The following is a 22,330-nucleotide window of genomic DNA, read 5'->3' as shown; positions in this document are numbered from 1 at the left end:
ATGTTAGACAGTCTGGAGCCCATGCCCCCAAAGCAGCATCCTGCGACTACAGGGCCCAGGCCCTCCTGGCACTGACTAGCTGGGGCTATTCTTTTTTTTTTTTTTTTTTTTGGTTTTTCGAGACAGGGTTTCTCTGTATAGCTCTGGCTGTCCTGGAACTCACTTGGTAGACCAGGCTGGCCTCGAACTCAGAAATCCGCCTGCCTCTGCCTCCCGAGTGCTGGGATTAAAGGCCTGCACCACCAGGCCCGGCAGCTGGGGCTATTCTTACAGCTCAGACTAGCAAGGGTTACTCAGAGCATCCACCATCTGTGTTTGCTGGGCCTTGGATTCCTGGGAAACCAGGCTTGCCTCTCTGCCCTATCTCCTGCTCATGGAGCTGTAAGTGATCAATTCTTTTAAGTACTTGTCTGCCACTCTACCACCTTCAGCCAAAGGAAACAGCGAGTATCTTAAGTCAGGGAGCCCTTTGCTGGGTTGGCAGACCATGGCTATGTCATAGAGATCCAGCATGGTGGCCCTGCGGTGCTATGGTTTGCAGGCCCCAAGGCTTCGTGTGCTGTAACCTAGTAACTTAATATCCCCATAATGAAATAGTAAGAGGGCAACAGCATCAACTATTGTGTTAGGGAGGAGGGCTTTGCCAGGGTTAAGTACTAGGACGTGACTGGGGCTGGATAAAGCCATGAATGGATAGTGTAGAGGGTATGTGAGAGGGAGGGAGACCAGAAAATACATATACACACATATACTTGTGTACACACACATACACTCACTTTCCCTATTACTTGCTCTGAGCCACCATGGCTAGCAAGGTCATTATCAAGAAGGTCATTTGCCTTGCTTGTATGTCCAGAACTGTGTCAAAACAAGCCCCTATCTTTATAAAGTGATCCAGCGTCAATGACCTTGTTATAGTAATGAACAAGACTAATGCAACAGACAAGCGTTGTGCTGCTTCCACTCAAAACGAAAACTGAGCCCCAGGCCTGAAGGAATGGAATAGCACGTCTGCTAGCTGTTCTCAGGAGACCCTTCCTTCCTGAAGCACCAACCCTTAGCTTTTCTTCCTCTGTAGAGAACAGAACTCTCTGATGTTCAGCTACAGCTGCCCAAACAACACATTCAACCCAACTGCCAGCTCTCACCTCTCGCTTGGCTTTCTGGAGAAACATCTCGTCGGTGCGCCGGAAGGCTTCTTTGAGAGCTGCAGCAGGGTTTGTGAACAGCTCTGGCTGGTGAGAAGCATTGGTGTGCACGTGGACAGAGGCATACCTTGCTGCATCCACGCCTCCATGACCATCAAACACAGCAAAGTAGGCACGGTGCACAGAGTCCTGGAGGGAGTCCAGTGGGAATCAGACCCTCAGGCAGCTGCTCTCATCTGGGGAGGATACTCTCCCGGAAGGAACTAGGATAGCCCTATGGTTGCAAAGTTCGTCCACATAATTCATGTAGTGGACACCTAGTCCCCACAGTATGTAAGGGAGATCTTTGGGAAGTAACTGTCATTGATTCACTTGGGGACAAATGGAGAAATAATTTTTCTCCTTGGGAAACTTTGTCTACCTTGCTATGTGATAGCCTGCCGAGCTCCTCACCAGCATGAAGGCTCCCTTCAGATGGAGCCCCTTTACCTAAGGTCTCTCAGTCTCCAGGGCACAAAGAAATACATTTCTTTTTCTTTCTTTTTTTTTTTTTTAATTTTTTTTGGTTTTTTGAGACAGGGCTTCTCTGACTCAAAAAGCCGGGCGTGGTGGCGCACGCCTTTAATCCCAGCACTCAGGAGGCAGAGGCAGGTGGATTTCTGAGTTCGAGGCCAGCCTGGTCTACAAAGTGAGTTCCAGGACAGCCAGGGCTACACAGAGAAACCCTGTCTCAAAAAAACAAAAAAACAAAGAAAAACAAACAAAAAAAGAAATACATTTCTAATAAATGACCCAGTCTTAGGTACCTTATTAAACAACAAAACAGACCCAAGACAGGTAGGGTCTGGAAGAACTGACACAGCCCTTACCATCAGGCAAGTCAAACTGGCTCCAATACACAGGGATACTTGGGAAAGGGCAGCCCTTGGAGCCCCAATTCTGCCAGTCCCTCCTGGATACTGCAGACATAGCCTAAGGTAAGATGCATCAGGAGGCGTCTGCTGTTGGAGACTCAGCAATTCAAGCCTGAGTCTAGCGTCTAGCCTCCGTGTATAACAACAGGCCAACTGTTGTCTAGTTCGATTTTTGGCTGTGGAAAGCAATGTGCCTGGAAGCTCGGCCCAGAGGTGTTGGTGTTGAGTTAGCCTCTCAGGCTCCCCAGGGCGGAACTCTGAAGACTGCCTTGTACCCAGCCCTAAGACAGCAGCTTGTCGTCAGTATTTCCCCAGGCTTAGCTTTGGCGGGCAGCTCTCTCAGCACTCATGGCTCCCCACCTTTGACACTCCACTCCCCACCCCACCCCCAAAGCTCCCTACACTGCTTGTTTTGGGTTCTGCAGATGCAACACTCACAGACAAGCCGAAGAGATGGTTGAAAGCAGGAAGGGACACATGTCGGTCCTCCATCTTGCGTCGTGTGTTCCGGATGGCATGGATAGAGACCAGCCATTGCCTCTGAGGGGCCTGGGCAGTCAACGGCACCTGCTTCTGCCACCAGCTACAGACTTTCCAAAGGCAGTTAAAGAAGCTCCGTGCCAGGCCTTTGGCATCTAATACTGATGGGCATGATGGAGAATTGTTAACCAAAAAGTAAAACCACACAGTTGAGGCTTAGCTGCTTTCTTATACTCCTTTCCTGCCATGCCCCCAGGTTTTAAAATTCCCTCCCAGCAGCCTACACAAGGCCCACTAGTCAAGCACATCACTTCTCAGGCACACTCAGCTCGGCACCCCGACCTATGAAGTATGCAAGAAAGTCTGCTGCCAGCGACCAAAGTGTCTGGTAATTGTCCATTAATTAGAAATATGACAGGTCCAATGGCAGGAGAGTAAGTGAATTCTGGCCTGTTCTGACTTGAGCTGCTACTAGAAATAACTTTCACAAGTAAACATACAACGATCTTCTAAGCCAGGAACTGTACTCTTGGGCATGAATCCTAGAAGAATGAGGGCTGTTCCCATAAGAACAGTGCATGAATCATACCAGCTACATCTATAATAGCCCAAATCTGTGATCTGTCCAGCTTCCAACCTATAAATGGCTAAGCAGCTAGCTGAGCCTTGGGTAAGGGTTCAGCAGCAGAACTGAGTGAAGTGGCCAGGTCCATCTCCAGAGAATCACACCAAGTGGAAGACACTAGCCTCAAGTGTTGGTCGGTGATTCCAGTGATAGTCCTTTTTGAAATGATGAAAACTAGTCACTGTTGGGAGTTAAGGACTGGCTACAGCAGGGGAGGAGAGTTAGTGGCCCGTGGGAGGTAACACATAGAATCTCTGCAATAAGGAAGTTGGCTTATGTCTGACCATATTCAGATCTTGTGTGTGACATACTGTTACAGTTTTCTAGAATGTTCCTAGGAGGAAATGGGGTCGTGTATATATTGCTGGGATATCTCTGTGTTATTTCTCATAACTCATTGCATGCATACTTATTATTTCAAAACAATGTACATTTAAAAGATAGAACAAACTAGAACAACAATAACAACAGTCCCACCCCAACCTCCCAACCCCCAACCACAGGGTTCAAGTATCAATGGCCACAGCAGAGGGACTAGGAGAATTGGGAGAGGTGTGCTTAGTCAGCAGTATGGCTAAGGAAGACACGGGAGGAGTGGAAGGAGGCTGGAGGGAGGTGAGGGGGGAAAAGCAATGAGCAAGGAGAAGGGTAAGTCCAACAAGCCTCCGTGGGGGCAGGCCATCTGGTCTGCCGCAGCTATCATGTTGGGGACTGTTAGCAACAGGTGTGGGAGTGGAGACTCAGGAGCTGGAGAACTGACTGTTAGGCCCAGCCTAGGGACCACAGCTCTAAATGAGACCCTGAAGAACTCAGGTTTCCCATGTCTAAGCCAATCTCTGACCATATTACTTCTCAGGTCTTTCATTTTCTCCTCTGTAATAGGCAGACTCCATGACTACCTGGAGACTGCTGGTATGGAGAGAACGTTGAGCTTGGCTGGGCCCCTAGGCCTGGGTTGTCTCGTTTTAGCCTTTGGTTACACTGCTATTTCCAGAAATAGGTTTAGAAATAGGTTTTGCTCAAGCGGAAGAATGGAAGAATGGGCAATTAAAAATGAAGATGGCAAGCCCTGCGGTAACGCTCAGCCTCAGGCTCTTGGAGTCCTACTGGGATTTTCTGGCCAAGGGCTATAGTCTTGAGCAGTAGGAACTGCCTGGGAGGTCTATCTTCACAACAATCACAGGGAAGTGCTGGTAGGTGGGCATGGAGGTACCTTAGTCACATTTCTGCCTGGGGCAATAAGCCTCAAAGAATGTGCTGAGACAGCTGGGCAAGAACAGTGTGCAAACTACAGACTTGCCACAGTGAGCAAGGCTACAAGCCTAGGCTTGCATGGCAGCTCTGGGACAGGCAGGGAAGGCACATCCCTTCTCCAAACTCCTGGGTGTAAGGCCTGGCTTGCCGGCCGCAGTTCTCCTTCCCACCAGCAGGTGATACTGTCTCCTGCCTGGAAGGGTAAGGAGGGGCCCTGGCAGCAGCTGCCACCAGACCGGACTGTCTGCAGGCTTTACAGAGAACAATGGCTGCCTGTCTTTATGGATAGCTGCCTCCTAGGCAGGGGGCAAGGCCATGCTGGCTTGAAGGTGGCAGAGAGCTGTGGAAGGGGCCAGAAATGGGGGGTGAGGAGAGTGGCTGGTAGAAACAAGTGCTAAGGCTGCAGTAGTTCTCCTACAGAGTTCTTTGTCCTTCTACACATGGCCTAAAGCTGGGCCAAGAGAGGCTCCCTCTACTGCCTGGAAACTCCGCCTGCATCCTGTGTGTACATCCCTGCAGCTGCCACTTCCTTCCCAGTACTCTGGTACCGCAGCAAAATAGTAGGAAAGAGAGTCATACAGAGTAAGAGTCCAGATTTTATAAACAAACTCTGTCAAGTGGTCTTGGGGGCCTCTTGGCATTTGCTCCCCGTTCCTGGGTTCTTTGGTTTGGTGTACCACTGTAGGGCTCAGCACAGAGGTGGGCCGTCTCACTGGCTGGCTCTGACCCCGGTGCTGCTCAGCCCATTGCAGGTTTTTCTATGCCACATCGTGCTCTCGCTGAACTCTTGACACTGCTGTACTGATGGCACCCTGGCACTGACCTTTAGTGTCAATCTGAGTTTGTCACTTGTTGAACAATCCCAGAGCCATATGAGTGGAACTTACAGGTCATGAGGGCTTTCTCTTCCTCCTCTTCCTCCTCCTCTTCCTCCTCTTGTTCAGGCAACCTCTTAAATTCAGAAAGGTCTGTCTGTAGCAGCTGGGAAATTGCCTCGTGGGTCACAGCCGCAGCAAACGATGGGGGAGCATTCCTAGGAAGAAGACGTGAGAGGCGGGGCTGGAGCAGCTCCTGGCATCCTCCACCTTGGAGATGGAGATGATGGCTCATACCTTGCTCTTGGTGTCATCACAAGCAGGTGATCTCTGTCTTCAGGGACCTGGAATGGATATTTACACAACACCAGAGGCACGCCATTTGCTGGGATGTGTTGGAAAGGTATCCTTGAAGCTTGCATCCCTGATGCTCAAGCTGGTGACCAGGGCAGGCATGTTAGGGGATGAACTGTATCCCCCAATTTATATGCTGAGGTTACTGTCTCAGATGGCGGTTCAATGTGGACAGCACTAGTAAAGATGAGATTATGGCTGGAGTAGGATGGACCCCTGCTTCAGTATGACTGACTCGTGAAAAGGTGTAAATACAGACAGATACACATGAGGGCAGCCACGTAGCTGCAGGACAGGGACGGAGGGGTGAACCTACAAACCAAGGAATTCACATGATTATCTGAAGAGCACCAGGAGGGCTCCGTCTGAGGACACTTTCACCTCCATTTGGTTTCTATCCTGTGAGACAATGATGATGATCATTAAGGTGTCTGGTCTGTGTGCTTTGGGATGACAGCCCCAGGAAACTGTTCTTGGAAGTTGAACGCCCCAGTGATGTCTTCTGACAGAAGACCCATAGTCTCTGAGCTGCTCAGTTTGTGGAGAAGGAGGCTAGGGGTATCTAGGCTGTGGGCACAAGGAACTCTGGTCTGTCAATGTTGGTGACAACAGTCTAGAGAGGCCAGGCCAGGCCTAAGAGCTGGGCAGGGATCTTGGTGTTAGAAAAGGACAGAGCAGAACAATGTTGGGAGCTGATCAAGAGTGAGAGTGGGGCAAAGGGAAGGACAGAGACTCAAACTGGATCTGAGCAGTTGGATTGAAGGGGAGCAGTAGCCCTATCACTGAGCCCAAGAGGAAGCCAGGTTCTGTTTCCACAGGCTCAGCGGAGCTCTGGAGACCCGGAGAGCTGTGAGAACATGGGAGGCAGGAGAGAGCCACAGGTGGAGTGAAGGCTGGGAGGCCCAGCCCCAGGAAGAGTAGAGCAAGGAGGGAACAGGAAGGTAAGGTTCCCACAGAGGGAAGGGAGACTTCTGCAGTCACAGAAGAGAACTAAGAGCACAGAAGGGTGGGAAGAACTTTACCTCATGCTGACAGCAGTTGAGAGACAAGAAATGTCAGTCTCTTGTTGGGGTCTTGGGCAGGTAGCACTGCAAAATGGGACAAGTGACCAAACAAGAGCAGAGTCGGCGAAAGGCAAGTTTGCTGTAGCTAAGGTAGGCAGTGAAGACGGTGAGCTGATGACATATGGGTTCTCTCTGAACCTTAGGGGTCCTGTTTAAAACTGAAGCCCCAAGTCTCTGGGCAGACGGGGTCACTATTCTTAGGGCCTCAAGTGCTTCTAGGATACATCTCAACCCTAGAACCTGTCTTCATGTCTAGTGGGAGAGTTACACTTTGTGCTCTTGTCCCGTGTGCCTGTTCAGAAGGGTTGGTTGAATCTTCATAGCCGATTTCTTTAATTTAAAAAAAAAAAAAAAAAAAAAAAAAAAAAAAAAGGCAGTGTGTGTGTGTGTGTGTGTGTGTGTGTGTGTGTGTGTTGTAGCTCAGGCTGGCCTTGAAATAGTTATATATATCCCAGGTTGGCCTCAAACTTGTAAATCAACTCCTGACTGATTCCTGATTTATATGGAATTATAGTTGTGAACCAGTCTGCCTGGCTTTTATGTATCTCTCTTTCTCTTCCTGTGTATATGTATAAAAGTGTGTGTGCATGTATAAATACGCAAGTGTGTACGTATGTGTGCATGTGTGCATGGACACATGTGAGAGCAGAGGAAGATATTAGACATCCTGCTCTATTGCTCTACGGCTCTCTACTGCATTCCCTTGAGACAGGGTCACTCAGTGAATCCACAAGCTTGCCATTTGGGCTAAGCTGGCTGGCCTCTGAGCTCCTTGGATTTGCCCGTCTCTCCCCAAATATCAGGGTTATAGGCACATGCAGACACTATCCAGCTCTTATAGGGATTACTGAATTTAGATCCTCATGCTTGCACAACAAACACTCTCATTCATTGAACCGTCCATCTCCCTAGCCCCCTAACCTTTTTTCTTTAAAAAAACAAAAACAAAAACAAAACAGTGTCTCATGTTATCCAGGCTGGCCTCAAGCTTGCTATGTAGCCAAAGCTGACCCTGAACTCTTAATTTTCCTCCTTCTGCCTATTCAGGCAGAGTGCTAAGAGTTACAGTCACACACCACCATGCTAGGCTAACACTTCAGCTTTAATGAGAACAATGGCCTTCTAAGAGCCCGGTTGCTGAGTTGCATCCTAAGGGGACATCTACTGATGGCTGTTGGTTTTAGAGAACTGGGAACTGACCACAGAGACTCCTGCAGGCAAGTCTGTCACTGTCTCAGCTTGCTTTTTACTTTTAAGCCACCCAGGCTGGCCTTCCATTTACCCTGGATCCCAGGCAGGCCAGAGCCTTCAATCCTCCGGCATCAACCTCTTGACTTTTTTTTTTAAACTTTATTTAATGTCTGAGTGCTCAGCTGCATATACATCCGCCTGCCTGAAGCAGGCATTAGATTCCCCTATAGATGGTTGCAAACCACCATATGGCTGCTGGGAATTGAACTCATGACCTCTGGAAGAGCAGCCTGTGCTCCTAACCGCTCAGCCATCTCACCAGCAGAGATTATAGGCTCTGCTACTGACAGTCTGTGGAACTGTACAATCGGCTGGAAATTTTCAAAAGAGAGTGACTTAGGGAGAGGCCTCTCGAAGAGGCTTTGAAAACAACCAGTTGAAATGGGGTACAGCTCAGTGGTAAAGCACTTGCCTAGCTTGCTGAGATGCCCTGGGTTACTGCTCTAGCACACTCTTGTCATACCCCCAATCCCAAATAAAGAAGAATACATTGTAAGTCAAGAACAAGTCCCCCACTTTAGGCATTTCCTGCCAGGCACTGGGTTTTTCTGTTTAGGGGCAGGGAAAGGGTACCTGCTCACTTGTGCCGATGAGGTCATGCTTAAGCTTTTTGCCCACTGGCTACTTCTGCTGTTGAGAACAGGGAGGTGGTTTCCCCCTACAGAGACACAGACAATGCCTGGCCTCCGGCCATCAGCATTTCCTTCCTGGACCAGGCTTCTGCCTTATTGTAGGGACCCGCCCACGGATGTGTCTGGAGGCCCTCAGCCCTATCACCACACCAAGAATGTCAGCCCCATCCTAGTTGAGGGAGTGGAGCTCTTAAACTCGGCTAGAGGATGCTGGACCCAGGAAGTGCTCTCAAGGGTTGCTAGGTGCCTACACTATAACAAGAGATGAAGCCACATCTAGATAATTACAATGTTAAGTTTTATATTTTGCTCAGGGACCTAGAGATGTGCCAATGAAATCACAATAAATGGAGAAGGAAAAGCAGTGTGCAGATCCCAGAGGCCAGACTTGTAGACAGTTTCAGAGGAAACACCAGTGAACGTCTGAAAAAAGAGCCAGCGGGTCAATGTAACAGAAGCGCTTTACACCCACAACTCTAGATGGGCTGTGGGGACAAGAGCCAAGCATGAGGGTCTGTGAGGCACAAAATGACTGTTCATGTATGTGTGTGTACACATGTGTGTGCACATGGCTGAATGTGAATGCCTGGGAACTGCTGCATGTGATGCAGATTATCTATGAGGCTCATACCACAAGTAATGGTGACCGATACCCATGTCCACATCTAGGAGAAAATGCTAGAACAAAATCCATTTGGACAGTTGAAAAATACATTCAGTATAATATTATATTAATTTCCACCCCCAAGACAGGGTTTCTCTGTGTATCCCTGGCTGTTCTAGAACCTACACTGTAGAGCAGGCTGGCTTGGAACTCAGAGATCTGCCTGCCTCTGCTTCCCGAATGCTGGGATTAAAGGCACCATGCTGGGCTTGTACATTTTTATGGTACTCTTACGGTTTGTTTAGTGGAGAAACATAAGCAGGTCCCTGGGGTTCTGGGCCATCTCATTCATTTTCTTTGTGGTTTTTTTGTTTTTGTTTTTTGTTTTTTAGTTGAAAATAAATTTTAATGCAACATTCTGACCATGGTTTCCCCTTCCCAATCTCCTCCCTATTCATTCAATTCCATTGCCTTCTTTCTGTTGCTTTAGAAAACAAGCAGGCAAATAAAAACAAAATAAAGCAACACCTAAAGATGAAAAATGCTCACAAAAGCAATATGAGACAAAAAACAAAACAAAACAAAACAAAAAGCCTTTAAAAATACCATTGTGTTGGTCATCTATAGTTGGGCCTGGGGTCCACCCTTAAGTTTAGTTTATATACTCAGAGAGACTCCATCAGAGAAAATACTTTTTCCTTTGCAAGTGGTTGTCAATTAAGATAGCTTCTAGGTTAGGGACGGAGTCTGTGCCCACTTCCCTGTCTCAATGCTAGGACCTTGTGTGGCTTGAACCCTGTGTATGCTGCCACAGTCTCTGTGAGTTCATGTGTGCCTAGTCCTGCTGTGGCAGACAGCTTCCATGGTGTTATCAATCCCCTCTGGCGTTTAGACTCTTTTGGCCCACCAGTGTTGAACACATCATTGACCCATCATTGAGGCCCATCATTGAGGCCCATCAATGAGGCCCATCATTGACCATGCATGTGTACCCCAAAGGAGTCCTGGTCCTTCCTTTATCACATGCAACTCCGTGGACCTGGGGCTCAGTATTCCACCCTCATCCCTGAGAGTAAATAGCATACCTGCTCAGCCTAGCTCTGGGCAGGCTATCTGCTGCTGCTAGCAGCTGTCAATGCCTTACACCCCACCTCTCACCTCACTGCTGTAGAGTAACACCAGCTCTTCCCATCCAGGTCTCCCCAGGAAAGTCCTTCCTCTGTACCACCTATACCTGGGAACCTATGCCATAGCTAAGAAGCCCTATGATGCCCCAGGCCTTAGGGACTTATTCCTAGCCTAGGTCATGTGTCCTTGCCATCCCAGCAGGCACCTTTCCCTGTCAGCCTTTTCCCTCCCATTTCAGCCCTTCTGGGCTTGGTTTTCTTTCTGACACTCCTGAGCCCTGCAGGTAGCGACACCCTTTGACACAGACGCGTTAGATCCAGTGGCTGCTTTCTCCTGCTCTCTCTCCTCTTAGGAAGGCAGAATTTAGGAGCCCCTACTCAAGGCTTCTGACCATGAAATAGCCAGTTTTTTTCCCACCCCGAGGACAAGTTACTTTATACCACCTGTCTCCAAAATACTTTCCTCAAATCAACTAGCAACATCATATTCATAACACTATCACAGAGCAATGCTCCTGGGCCTGTGGGGTCCAGGGGAGATGTGGCTCTGAAGCAGACTGCCTGTGAGTTGCTTACTGTGCTAGGATCCTAGCAACTGCTGCTGGGTGAGAGATGGAGTTGACAGACACCAAGGGGGCAAAGAAAGCACACATTCAGGTGACACTGGGGTGATGATATGCCGAGGCTGGCGTGGTTCTAGCTGTGGGGTATCTGCAGAAGAGTCGTGAAGAATGGTGAGACTAAGAACCACGGGCTTACTCCCTTAGTGAATGGCCAGGTTTGTACAGATGAACCTGAAAGTCCCATGGCTTCCATGAGCTACCGCTACCCCTTTGAAGGCAGCCTCATAGCCCACTTACCTCTGCCCACAAAACGGGCAGAAATAGGACTTCCAGCTGAGCATCTAGACTGGGCTCAACTGTGTACCCCTTCAACAGAAGACATGGAGAGCCAGTTCCAGAATCTGGAATTGCAGATTTTATAAATGCAGTTACAGTGAAGCCTAAGTAACTCTGGGGAAGGATGGCCTCTAGCCCATATCTATTACGACCAGCATCCTTTAAGGAAGGAGATCAAAAAAGAAAAAAAAATTAGCTGAATCAGCAAATCACTTTTTCCCCCTGAGCATGATGTCATGAGTTTAGATCCCCAAAAGCCACGTAAAATCTGAGTGCAAGGGTGCACTATCTGCAGATGGTGAGATGGGAGGCAGCCACATGGGTAGCTCTAGAAAATCAAGGGCCGATTAGCTTGGTTTACATGCAGGCCCACAGGCTAATGGGGGACAGTTTTAAACAAACTGTGAACTGATACCCCAGATTCTCCTCTGGTCTCGGTGTGAACACTGTACATATAAAGTAAATTAAACAGGAAGCGAGGCTCCACGCACAGGGAGAACGCTCACCAGAGATGTGAGTTGGTAAGCCAAGCAACACTAAGCAGTTACCACCAGAGACAGGCCTAGAACACCAGCCCTCATGGCCTTCAACAAACTGATTTTGGATTTCTGGCCCTTAGACATGTCAAAGGATAAACATGTGTTTCAGCTGTCCAGACTACAATACTTTGTTACATGGCCACAGGACATCTCCACAAGAGCATCCTTATCTTAGAGTTACACTTTCTGTTACTGCAATTACTTTTAAACAGTGGGTTGAAAACACTTCATTGAAACTGTATAGGCTAGATAGATGGCTCAGTGGTTAAGAGCTCTTGCTGTTCTTCTAAAAGGACCTGGGTTCTGTACCCAGCACCTACAGGGTGGCTTACAACCAGCTGTAGGCAGGCAAGTGGTACGCATTACTCAGGCAGAACACTCATGCACATATCAGTGAAGTAAAAGAAAAAAAGTCCAACTGCAGAAATAAGTAAATACCTTTAGAACTGTGCACTGTTCTGAGATTCGAGTAGCATGATGGAAACAGCCATGTGCTTGTCTTATAGGGAACAGTAGTCATGTCTGTCCAATGCACCTGTCCACTAGTCATTTAGCAGCTGTCTTAATACCACAGTGTCCAAAAGACCCTTATTTTATTTAGTAATAGCCACAAAGCACAGGAATAGGATGTTGCATTCAGATGGTGAAGAGAGAGCATAAAGCATATTCTTTAAATGAGATGGTGGAAATTCTCGATCTACTAAGGAAAGGAGACAAAAATACCCCCTGCCCAGACGAATCTTCTATCTGTAAAACTGAAAGACAAAGTGGCATGGTCTAGTGTTGTTGAGCATTTACTTAGGAAGATATGGCACTGGATGACAGGGCCCATCACTCTCTGAACTTTCAGGTTCTACTAGAATATACAGGTAAGGGGTGACGACGCCCTTCTCCTAAGACTTAGGTAGGCTCGAGGTCAGCACCTGATTGGCAGTGCTGCATCCTGTTCTTGTCCATCAAGCTCCTCTCTTTTGAGGCAGCCCATGCCTACCTGCTGCTCAGGAAGCCCATTGCCAGCTCGATCAGCTCAGCTTCCACCTCTTCCTGGCTCAGGACTGTCCCTGGGACCTTCCATGGCAAAGGGCTCTCCGGGCTCAGTGGGGCTGGGAAGTCTTGGAGGATTGCATCCAGGAAGCCTGAGATCTCACGGTCACAGGCCATCTGGCTGCTGTTCTGTGCGGCTCCAGAGGCCATGCCCAGTGCATTCCGGGGGGTTTGCAGCCAGGCTGGGGTGAGATGGTCTCCAGTCAAGTCTTCACTCTGGGGAGAAATGTCAGAGTTAGCAATATCACAGGGTGACAGCTGTATGACGTGGAGTACATGTGTCCTGCCTTACTTGTCTCTTTAATCGGCAAAATGAGCCCTGGGCCTCACAGTTCAGAGAACATACTTAATGGAGTGGTAATCCCATTTAGAAACAGACATGCGTTCAAGTGGAGAAACATGCATGCTCAGGGAAAAGCCTCAGGAGTGGCATCAGAAGTGGGCCATGAAGACATCTCATAGAAGTGACAGAGGGAGTGCATGTTTCCTGCAGAGTGGCAGGTTATAACCAGAGACAGGCAGGACAGGGACACCAGGACCTGATCATCAAGGTAGGTAACAGGGTTTAACCAGATCGCCAATTACTGATCAGCTGGTAGAAAGAGGTGTGTGTTTGTGTGTACACATGAATGTATGTATGTATGTATGTATGTATGCATGTATGTATGTTTGTTTGTATCTATATCTCCAGGCTATAGAGATGGTGGAAAAAAGAAGAGCCAATATACAGGGGCCACCAGTGTAGAGCTATTTGGGAGACAAAGCAAGTTAGGATCAAGAAGGGCTCCGAATGTGTGGTGTTAGAAATTGAGCCCAGGGTCTCATGCATGCAAGGCAAGTCTGACAGTCCTAGAGTCACACATCAGCCCTTCCTGCCTTTCTTTTATGACCTCCTGTGATGTGCTTTGGTTTCCTTCTCCCCTTGTTTTCTCTGTTGCAGTAAAGCTCCACTTCCCATTACACTTGGGCAGAAAACCTTCCTGCCAGTCTCTACTCACACAGGCCTGTCTGAAACTGGTGCTTCTCGGCAGGGGTACTCCAAGCCCAGTGCGGCTGCACATTCACTTTAGCCCTACAATGATGTGGCACCTCTGAGGGCTCTACTTAATATCCTGGTGCAGGGACTTCCATTAGGAAAGAGCCCAGTGTTTTTACCATCAAAGGAAACATATAATAAAATGGAGTGGCTATAAGACTCTGAGCACCCCAAGCTCTAGGCAGGAGAACCTGGCAAGCAGCCTCGGAGTCCAACCCCCTCTGGAGGCCTTTCAGATTCTAACTTCTAAATGAACCAGGCAGAAAGAAAGGTGAGACTTCTAGAACCATCAGTCTTAGGACAACCACGGATGGTGCCTCTGAACATTGCCAGAAGCAGGGACTGAGGTGTGAGACAGACAGATGAGGAAATCCTGAAGAACTAATGGGAGCTCAAAGAACATGCTGTGGCAAAGACTACTGTCCTTATGGTCACTAATTTCTAACACGTGAAATAAAGAGTGGAAGTCAGAGGGGACGGAGATGCCTCTCAGTCAGCAGACTGCATGCTCTGCAAGCACAGGGCCCCGGGTTCGGCACCATATAATCAGGGTATGGCAGTGTACACCTGCCATTCTGCACATAAGAGGAGGGCATGAGGATCAGAACTTCAAGACCATCCTGGGCTACATACAGAGTCATGGGCCAACCTGGAACATATGATACTCTGTTTCAAATAACACAAAACTAAACAAAACACCAAGAGAGAAGTAGATGAGGGAAGGGCTCATGTATTCATGTTACACAGTAGTATTCGGGGTGTAAAAGGAAAGGCATGGTGTGACAGGAATACTGTCAACTTGATAGGCCCTACAATTACTGATGGGACAAGCCATGGCTGTGAGGGATTCTCTGGGTTACATTAACTGAAGTGGGAAGGCCAGCTGTGGGTGGCACCATCCTGTCAGCTGGGGCCCCATACTAAATAATGGAAGTATACTAAGTGAGCCCAGCATACATTTCAGGTTTCCTGACTATGGACACAATGTGACCAGCTCCCTTCCCAAGATTATATTGAGACCATGGCCTGTATTCCTTGAAACCAAAAACCAAAATAAACCCTTCTTTCCTTAAATTGCTTTGGTCATGTTTTGTTTTGTGTTTGTTTGTTTTTGAGATAGGCTTTCTGTGTAGCCCTGGCTGTCCTGAAACTCGCGCTGTAGACCAGAGTGGTCTGGAACTCACAGAAATCTGCTGGGATTAAAGTCCCGGCAGCTATTGCTGGTTTGTCAAGTGTTTTGTTATATAACAAGAAAAGTAATTGATACAAGCGATAAGCAAATAAAACACAACATCTCTCTTTCTTTCAAAGGCTGGAATCAAAAGCTAATTTGTTTTAAAAAGATACACACAAAGAAGCCATAGCCTGATGCTGGCATCTGTCTATAATCCCAGCAGGAAGTGGAGGCAAGAGGGTTGCCACAAGTCTGAGGGCCCTCTGGTCTACATGGCCATTGCTAAGTTAGACCCAGCTACAGATAGAGACCCTGTGTCAAAAACCCACACAGCCTCCAACATTGGACAGAGTCAGGGATGTGACACAGGCAGGGTCTACAGTAGCCAGCCTGAGCTCATCCAGTGGGTGATAAGGCACAACTCAGTTTAAGGGACTGAGAGGTGACAGGCTTTCTGCTGCTCTTGCAAACAGAGGGAACTAGAGACCAGACAGACAGAGGCGAATGAGGAAGAGGACTACAGAGCACCTCATGTTCAACCTTCCCGTCCTTCGTGTATGTGGAGTCAATCCCACCACAGTCTCCTCTCCGGGCCAGTCTTGGAGGTGAAGGGTTACCTTTTCCCAGTGTTATTTCTCTGGGCCAGCTTTGTAAACAAACACACAAAAAATATAGATATAGTACTTCTTATTGAAGGTTATGATGCTGGAGTTAAAATTCATTGTCTACACTCACATTTAATTGCAAGTTAATAAAGCTTGGGTTACAAAGACCAAGCAGGTAAAAAGATAGAGTGTAATTAAAGCAAAGAAGGAAAGAGCAGGATGGGAACCAGGCAGATGCAGTCTACCCAAAGGTAAGATAGAAAAGAAAAGAGTGATCCCTGGAGAGTTTGTACACAGGCAGAGCTGCAGAGCAAGGTGGCATTAACTACTGAGAGGACCAGGCTAACTGTTACAACATACTCAACCCACCAACTGCTCTAGCTCCTTGGTATGCAGGAAAAGAAGTGTGACTACTGTGAAGTTGTTCCTAGGTAACTGACAAGCATTTGGATATTTGTACCATGCAATTCTACAGGCCCTACAGGTACCAAAACCTCCAGCAGTACTAAATGGGCTAACGTGAAGTTATGGCTGAGACCACAGAGAGAGGACAGACAGCATGCTCACCCCAGAGCACACAGCAGCCCCAACTCACAAATCCCTGCCCACATCACCCTACCTGGTACTATCTCTGCCAGATGTTTTAGAAGGCAGGTGCCTCTTTCTAACCTTTGCCCTTGGGCTACTTCCTGGATCTGGATCCCTTCCCCACAGTCTACCTGTCTTCCTTGGAGGCTGGACTCATCTTGGCACTGCAGCACTAGAAAACCTTTAATGTACCTGGCTATACTGCTCTCACTGCCCTGTGCCTGTGCTCCAGGCCATCTGCATCATGCATGCTGAGTGGGCCTGGGTGCCAAGCACAGCACAGCACAGCACAGCACAGCACAGCACAGCACAGCACAGCACAGCGCTCGCAGCACAGCACAGCACAGCACAGCACAGCACAGCACAGCACAGCACGCTCTTGTGCAAAGCTCTGCTTGCATCTGCTCGCTCACAGAGCCTGGATGGACTGTCTACTTGCACTAGAAAGGCAGTGTGCTCAGAGAAATTCTGTCTACTGCGGCCACTCAGACTCATTCCCATTGTGTGGCCTGGGCCACAGGTGAAGAACCAGGTCATGGTTTTCCTTCTTTAGGGTCTAGCTGAGGAAAAAAAAAAAAAAAAAGTGATATTCTTTCCCTTCTTACCTTTTTTTCCAGTAAGCCTCTAAATCTGATGCATGCCTCTCTAAGGGAACAAAACAACCCTGCTCTGAAGCCCATAACCTGGAGAAAAATGATCTGATGGTAGCAGAAAGAACCGGTGAAGGGCGTGGCCCCACTAGGAGGGAGGGTGGTAGCTGCCTGGTTGGTAGTCAGATGGACAAAGGAATCTGGGGAGAAGCAGGGGTGAGCAGAGTGCTGGGCCTGGGTGGGGGGAGCTGTTTGATTTCAACAGAATCCACAGTTGCAAAGGACTCAGAAAGAGAGGACCATGTATGTGCACGAGTGTGTGTAAGTCAGTAAGCAGGGGCACGGCTTTGATTGGTTTGGCCAGACTGGCACTTGGCTGGTTCCTCCTGGTTCTGGGACGTGTGCCTCTCTGTACATACGAGCTAGCAGTTGCTCCTCAGACTCTGAACTTAGGATCTTTGTGTCTCCTCCTTGCCAGTATTGGGATCACAGGTGCGCACCACATCTGGTGTATGTGGTGCTGGAACTGATCATGCATGTTAGGTAGGCAAGCAATAGAGCTTTATTCCAACCCCTTCTCCCCCAGAACTCTTATTTCTCTATTTGTAACTGCTGCTAGGAATAGTCTGGTATAAATCCTTCTAGATCTTAACCAATCTCTTACTACATACATGGAAAAGATTTTATTAATATTTATAAATGTTTAATATAAATATTATAGCAAGATATAAATTAAAAACTATCACTTTAGTCTGGCATGGTGGTTCCATGCCTATAATCCTACCACTTGGAAAACTGAAGAGAGACTTGACATCAGTTTGGTGACAGTCTGGGCTACTGAGTAAAACCTTGTCTCAAAAAAAACCCCAAACCAAACCAAAACCAAGCAAAAACTAAAACACCTCCCCCAAACAAATAAAACCCAAAGGGTGTGGAGTAGGGTTTGGATGGGTAGCTCAGTTGGTAGATGCTTGCCTCGAAGGCACAGGCCCTGGGTTCCTTGGTAAAACTGGACATAGTGGTGAACACCTTCAATCCCATTGCTTGGAAGATAGAGTCAAATGGAGATAGATTACAAGTTCAAGTTCAATCTTAGCTATATTATGAGTTGGAGGCCAGCTCCATGAGACCCTGTCTCAAAACAAAACAAAACAAAAATGCAAAAACACACTTTAAGAATATTTTTCTTTCTCATGGTGGTGCTGGAAATTTAACCTACGGGACCTATACATGCTGAACATGGACCCCACCCCAGCCATGTCTTAACCCTCCCCCCCCTTTAACCATCTTTCATGGGCTGTTCTGTGGCTCAAGTACAGCCATATTATTGTGCAGCCATTTCTCTTTTGAAAGAGATCCTAAGCCCCATGTGGTCAGTGTCCTGGCCCTTTGTGCTCGGCCTGAGGTCTGGGGCTATCACACAGGAAATGAAAACTCTCCCTTCGTACACTGGGTAGCAAAGACAGTCTTCAAGACAAGACTGGCTTCAGGCGACATCACAGAGGAATTCTGCAAATTAATCTGTTGTGGGAGGTTAAGAGTTATTAGAACAATTGTTTTGTTTATGTCTCAGAACTGTGCGGGGGGGGGGGGGGGGAGGGGATGTCATCAGGTCATACTGCAGTTGAAAAAAAAAACCAGGCGGTAGGAGGAAAGTGTTACTCTAAGGTCACAAATATGAGCTGTCACCAAAGCAGGACTCAGTTGAGGACTCTGGTGCCCAGTGACTTGGCCACTTCCATCCCAGTTTGCTGCTGAGTAAAAGTAAAATTTGATGATGGGAGGAATATGAGCACTGAGACCATGAGGTAGAGGCGGGCTCTCGTTTAGTTCCTCAGATGGGAACAGTTCACAGGGCCCGCTGTCCCAGGGCACATTGTGAACACATCTGTTAATCAGGGGGCCTCGAAATAGAAGGTCTTGGTGGGGCAGACCACTGCCTTCCACTGGGCCTCACTAGCTGTTAGTCTCTGCATGAATCCCTACAATCCGTCATTGTCATTACACGGAGAGTTTAGGGGCTGGCCTGAGACCACACAACTGTAATGGTGAAGCCCCAGGCTCTCAGGACTGAGGCGCTACTGCAATCTAGCCCAATGGCTTCAGCCTGTGCCTCCAAACCAGGTGATAAGTAAAACACTAGCTGTAAATACACTCAGGGACGCCACTGGGCTGGGCATTCAGGTTGAAAATGTGGTCCCAGACCCGGTCTCCACTGGTAGGGCTGAGGGTAGGGCCGTGGGCCTAGCCCATAGGTTTTGGAAGGTAAGAGGAGGAGAGATCCTTGAAAACAGGATTGTCACTCCTTGGGACTGTTTTGCCTCACAGCTCTCAGCCTCCTTCTGGACCTCCGTTCAGTCACAGCCCTGGGGGAGGGGGGGGCGTCAATGGATTCCCAGTTCCGTGCCTTTAGTTCCCAATGCCTTGCCACCAGTTCCTCAGGGGCCCGGCGGCGGCTTGCTCAGATCTTTTGCTCACAGCTATCCCCCCAAGTCCCATGGGCTCAGGCACCCGAAACCGGTCTTGGCCTTAGTGCTTTCTCACCTCTCCATTTCGTCCTCAGTCTCATTTCTCTCCCGTGCATCTCAGGCCCCGACCCTAGTCCGAGTCTTCCACCCTCACCCTCGCTCTTCATCCCTTGCACCCCGCGGGCCTCACCTGCCAGCCTGCCGCAGTGCTCCCCACGAGCTGCTCTGGGCCAGCCCCGCCTACTTCCCGTCCTAGGCGCCGCAGGCTCTGCGCAAGCGCAGTCGGGCCTCGGGCGCGCCTCTGCTGCCCCCTGCTGGTCACTCTGCTCTCTTGTTTCAGGGAAGACAAGAGCCCCATTCGCCAGTGCGTTGCTACACTTCTCCAGCCTTGACTAGGCAGAAAACAGTCCTTGCTTCACAACGCTCAGTCATTGCTCCACAACATGTGTGGTGATCAGTCTCAGGGCAGTGATGCAGCTCCATACTGGCCAGGACTGGCCACCCGTCAGAGACTTTAGAAAACATTTTAATGTATAACATTATATTCATTTTATACCAGTGAAGGTGTACACTGCCTGTGTACAGTGTGGAGAGTACCCCTTCAAGTTTCACTGTGGTCCTGCCCACTTAACCACAGGCCCCAGGGTCTTTGTGTAAGGGTCCCAGGCCCTTTGTGCTCAGCAGGACTGTATGGTCACTGAGAATTCATTGAGCAGCTTAAGCCCTGGGGCTATAAAACAGGAAAGAAACAGTTTCTTAGTACACTGAGTAGCAAAGGCAGTCTTAAAGACAAGGTTGGCTCCAGGTTGTCACCTGGCTTTTAAAACAACTGTTTGTTTTGCTTATGTCTCAGAACTGTGCTGACAAGCACATGTCATCAGACCACATTGACTTAGGGACTCGCCATTGATTGGAAGGTTTCAGGGAACCCATGCACCTGGAGAACCAATAGATGGGTGTGTGTGTGGGCATGGTGGGGAGAATGTCTGTCTGCTATGCACGGAATAGAGTCCTGGTTCATTCAACCTGATTAAGGTTTGAGGTCATTTATAACCTGATGAGGTAGAGGGTGATACAGAGAAGACAGCAAAAGTAGGCACTAGGAACCTGCCCCTGTCAGGCTCTAGGCCAAAGACGAATCTGTAATGTACCTTTTCCTGAGGCTGGTGTCACCATGATTCATGTCTTGTTTGCAGTCTACTATGCCAAAGCTTTTATTCTTGTCAAATTCCCAATATTAGCTATTCCAACCTATAGCTCAAACCTAGGCCTCTTCAGCAAGACATGCCAAGCTGTGGGGTAGAGCCAGGAGGTCCCAGAGTGCTGAGCTCCAGGTCTCCCATCTGTGTCCTTTCCCAGTTCCTGAAATCCTTTTCCAGAAACCTGTTCTGAGCACTGAGAGTGAGTGCAAACAATCTCCCTACCACACTAGCCTCCATCACTCAGAGACTGGCTATATATCACTTAGGCTTTAAAAACCTCAGTGACGCCTGTGACCTCAGGAAAGGACCCCAAACCCTGCATTCTGTAATTCCCAGGCTCTTTACAATGGGGGCACAACCTGGCAATACTTCCTTTTAAAGGGAGCTGCTAGGATTTGAACCTGAAGTCTCTTGAAAGCTTGGGCTTTTGGGAGGTGCCTGGATCATCAGGACTCTAACATCAGCAGATCAGTCTACTGGATTCATCATTCATAATAATGACATTATTAGGAGACAACGAAAACTAGGATGGAGGAAGGTCATGAGTATGTGTGCCCTGGAAGAGTGTATATCTCTAGTCCCTGGAAAGGTCTATTTTGCCAATCTTTTCTCTCTCCTCTTCTTAGCTACCAGAGATGACTCAAACTGAGCCCAAATCCATCTTTCTTCCTTTAAACTTTGCCCAGGTGTTTTATCACAGTGAGGAAAGGTGATTAATGGGATTTTGGCTCTCTCTTGGATATTAGTTTTTTCTCTTGGATATTAATAGGGCTAGAATGTATAGAATGATGTATAGCTGAGGTCCATGATGTCTTCTACAGTGCTGGGAGGATATTGTACTTGATGAAACAGACTTTCTCCTGTTAGTATGCACCACAATCTCAAGGAAAGAGAACGGGACCTGCAGTGCCTGGGGGACAAACCACTGGAGAGCTAGCCTGTGAGATCTTGCATGCCCCCCACAATACAGGTTGCCCTGCAGCTCTGACCTCATCAGCTTCCAGAGCAGGAAAGGCGAAGCCTGGTAACACAGCTGTTCTGGAGACAGTTCCCCTCTAGTCCTAATTGTGCTTGGCTGACAGGTTAGCGATGCTAAGGAGCTGTACTGAGGGGGTGTGTGTCTGAGGGGGAAGGCGATGGGGTCAGGAGTTTAGAGTACAGCTTAGATAGCTAAGGGTGTCTGCTGGAGTTCCACATAAAGGGGGTAACTGCGGGGAAAAAAACAAAGGGTACATTAAGAGGCCCTTGTAGGTTGAAACCTCAGCACAGAATTTGAAAGCTGGAATAACTAGTCTGGGTTTAAGGCCTGTAAGGTGGTCTTTCCTCAAGCCCAAACTAACCACACATCTGAGCAGTTTGTGTTCCTGCAGTCTGCTCACAATGGAACTGGGCCAAATGGGCAGAATAGCAAAGTCACAGCCTTGTACTAGGTACTCAATTGAGATGTGGCTTATTCAGGTACCAGATTCTGACTAGAGTGGAGAGGATAGATTCCGAGTGTCAGTTTTGTCCTGTAGCTTATTACTCCTGTGTCACATTCCAACTTCTATACAGCTTCCTGGGCCTGTGGGAAGTTTTCCCAAAGTATCACTTCTTCTGTTGTATGGTCTTTTATGGTTGTCGGGGTTCAGGTGAAAAGTCTTGGTGGGGCTGTGTGGACAGATAACTACATGAACAACAACTAGCCTTATGGCTTTCTCATGAGTCCACCTGTTCTGTGAATCTACTGCAGATGGAGGAATCCTATGAGGAATGCTGTTGGCTGCCTCTCAAGCAAGCATTTTACAGAGCAATCTTGGGCACCTGTCTTGCTAGGCCCCTGGTACCACATGGCAAGGCATGGCCAAAAGGCAGTTTCTATCACACCTAAAACAGGAAGCCATAATGGGTGGGTGGAGAAGGGAACACAGGAAGGGG

General features: G+C 48.3%; 1 protein-coding gene across 4 annotated transcripts in view; it reads right to left on the bottom strand.

Moving 5' to 3' along the window:
* The window catches only part of Ppm1f (protein phosphatase, Mg2+/Mn2+ dependent 1F), a 29,672-nt gene extending 10,120 nt beyond the window's left edge, over positions 1-19,552 (bottom strand). The window contains exons 1-5 of one of the 4 annotated variants that reach the window (XM_021209750.1): positions 19,402-19,552; positions 12,698-12,966; positions 5,309-5,454; positions 2,501-2,703; positions 1,149-1,337 (exon numbers count right to left, since the gene is read on the bottom strand). In XM_021209750.1, the coding sequence (XP_021065409.1) occupies positions 1,149-1,337; positions 2,501-2,703; positions 5,309-5,454; positions 12,698-12,900 (741 nt within the window). In that variant the 5' untranslated portion in view covers positions 12,901-12,966; positions 19,402-19,552. The other 3 variants (XM_029544210.1, XM_029544209.1, XM_029544211.1) reach the window with 3 other exon arrangements.
* Positions 19,553-22,330: the final 2,778 nt, after the last annotated feature.

The sequence above is a fragment of the Mus pahari genome, chromosome 12 (genome assembly GCF_900095145.1).
Source record: "Mus pahari chromosome 12, PAHARI_EIJ_v1.1, whole genome shotgun sequence".
Lineage (NCBI taxonomy): Eukaryota > Metazoa > Chordata > Mammalia > Rodentia > Muridae > Mus > Mus pahari.
This window is presented reverse-complemented; position numbering and strand designations above follow the sequence as displayed.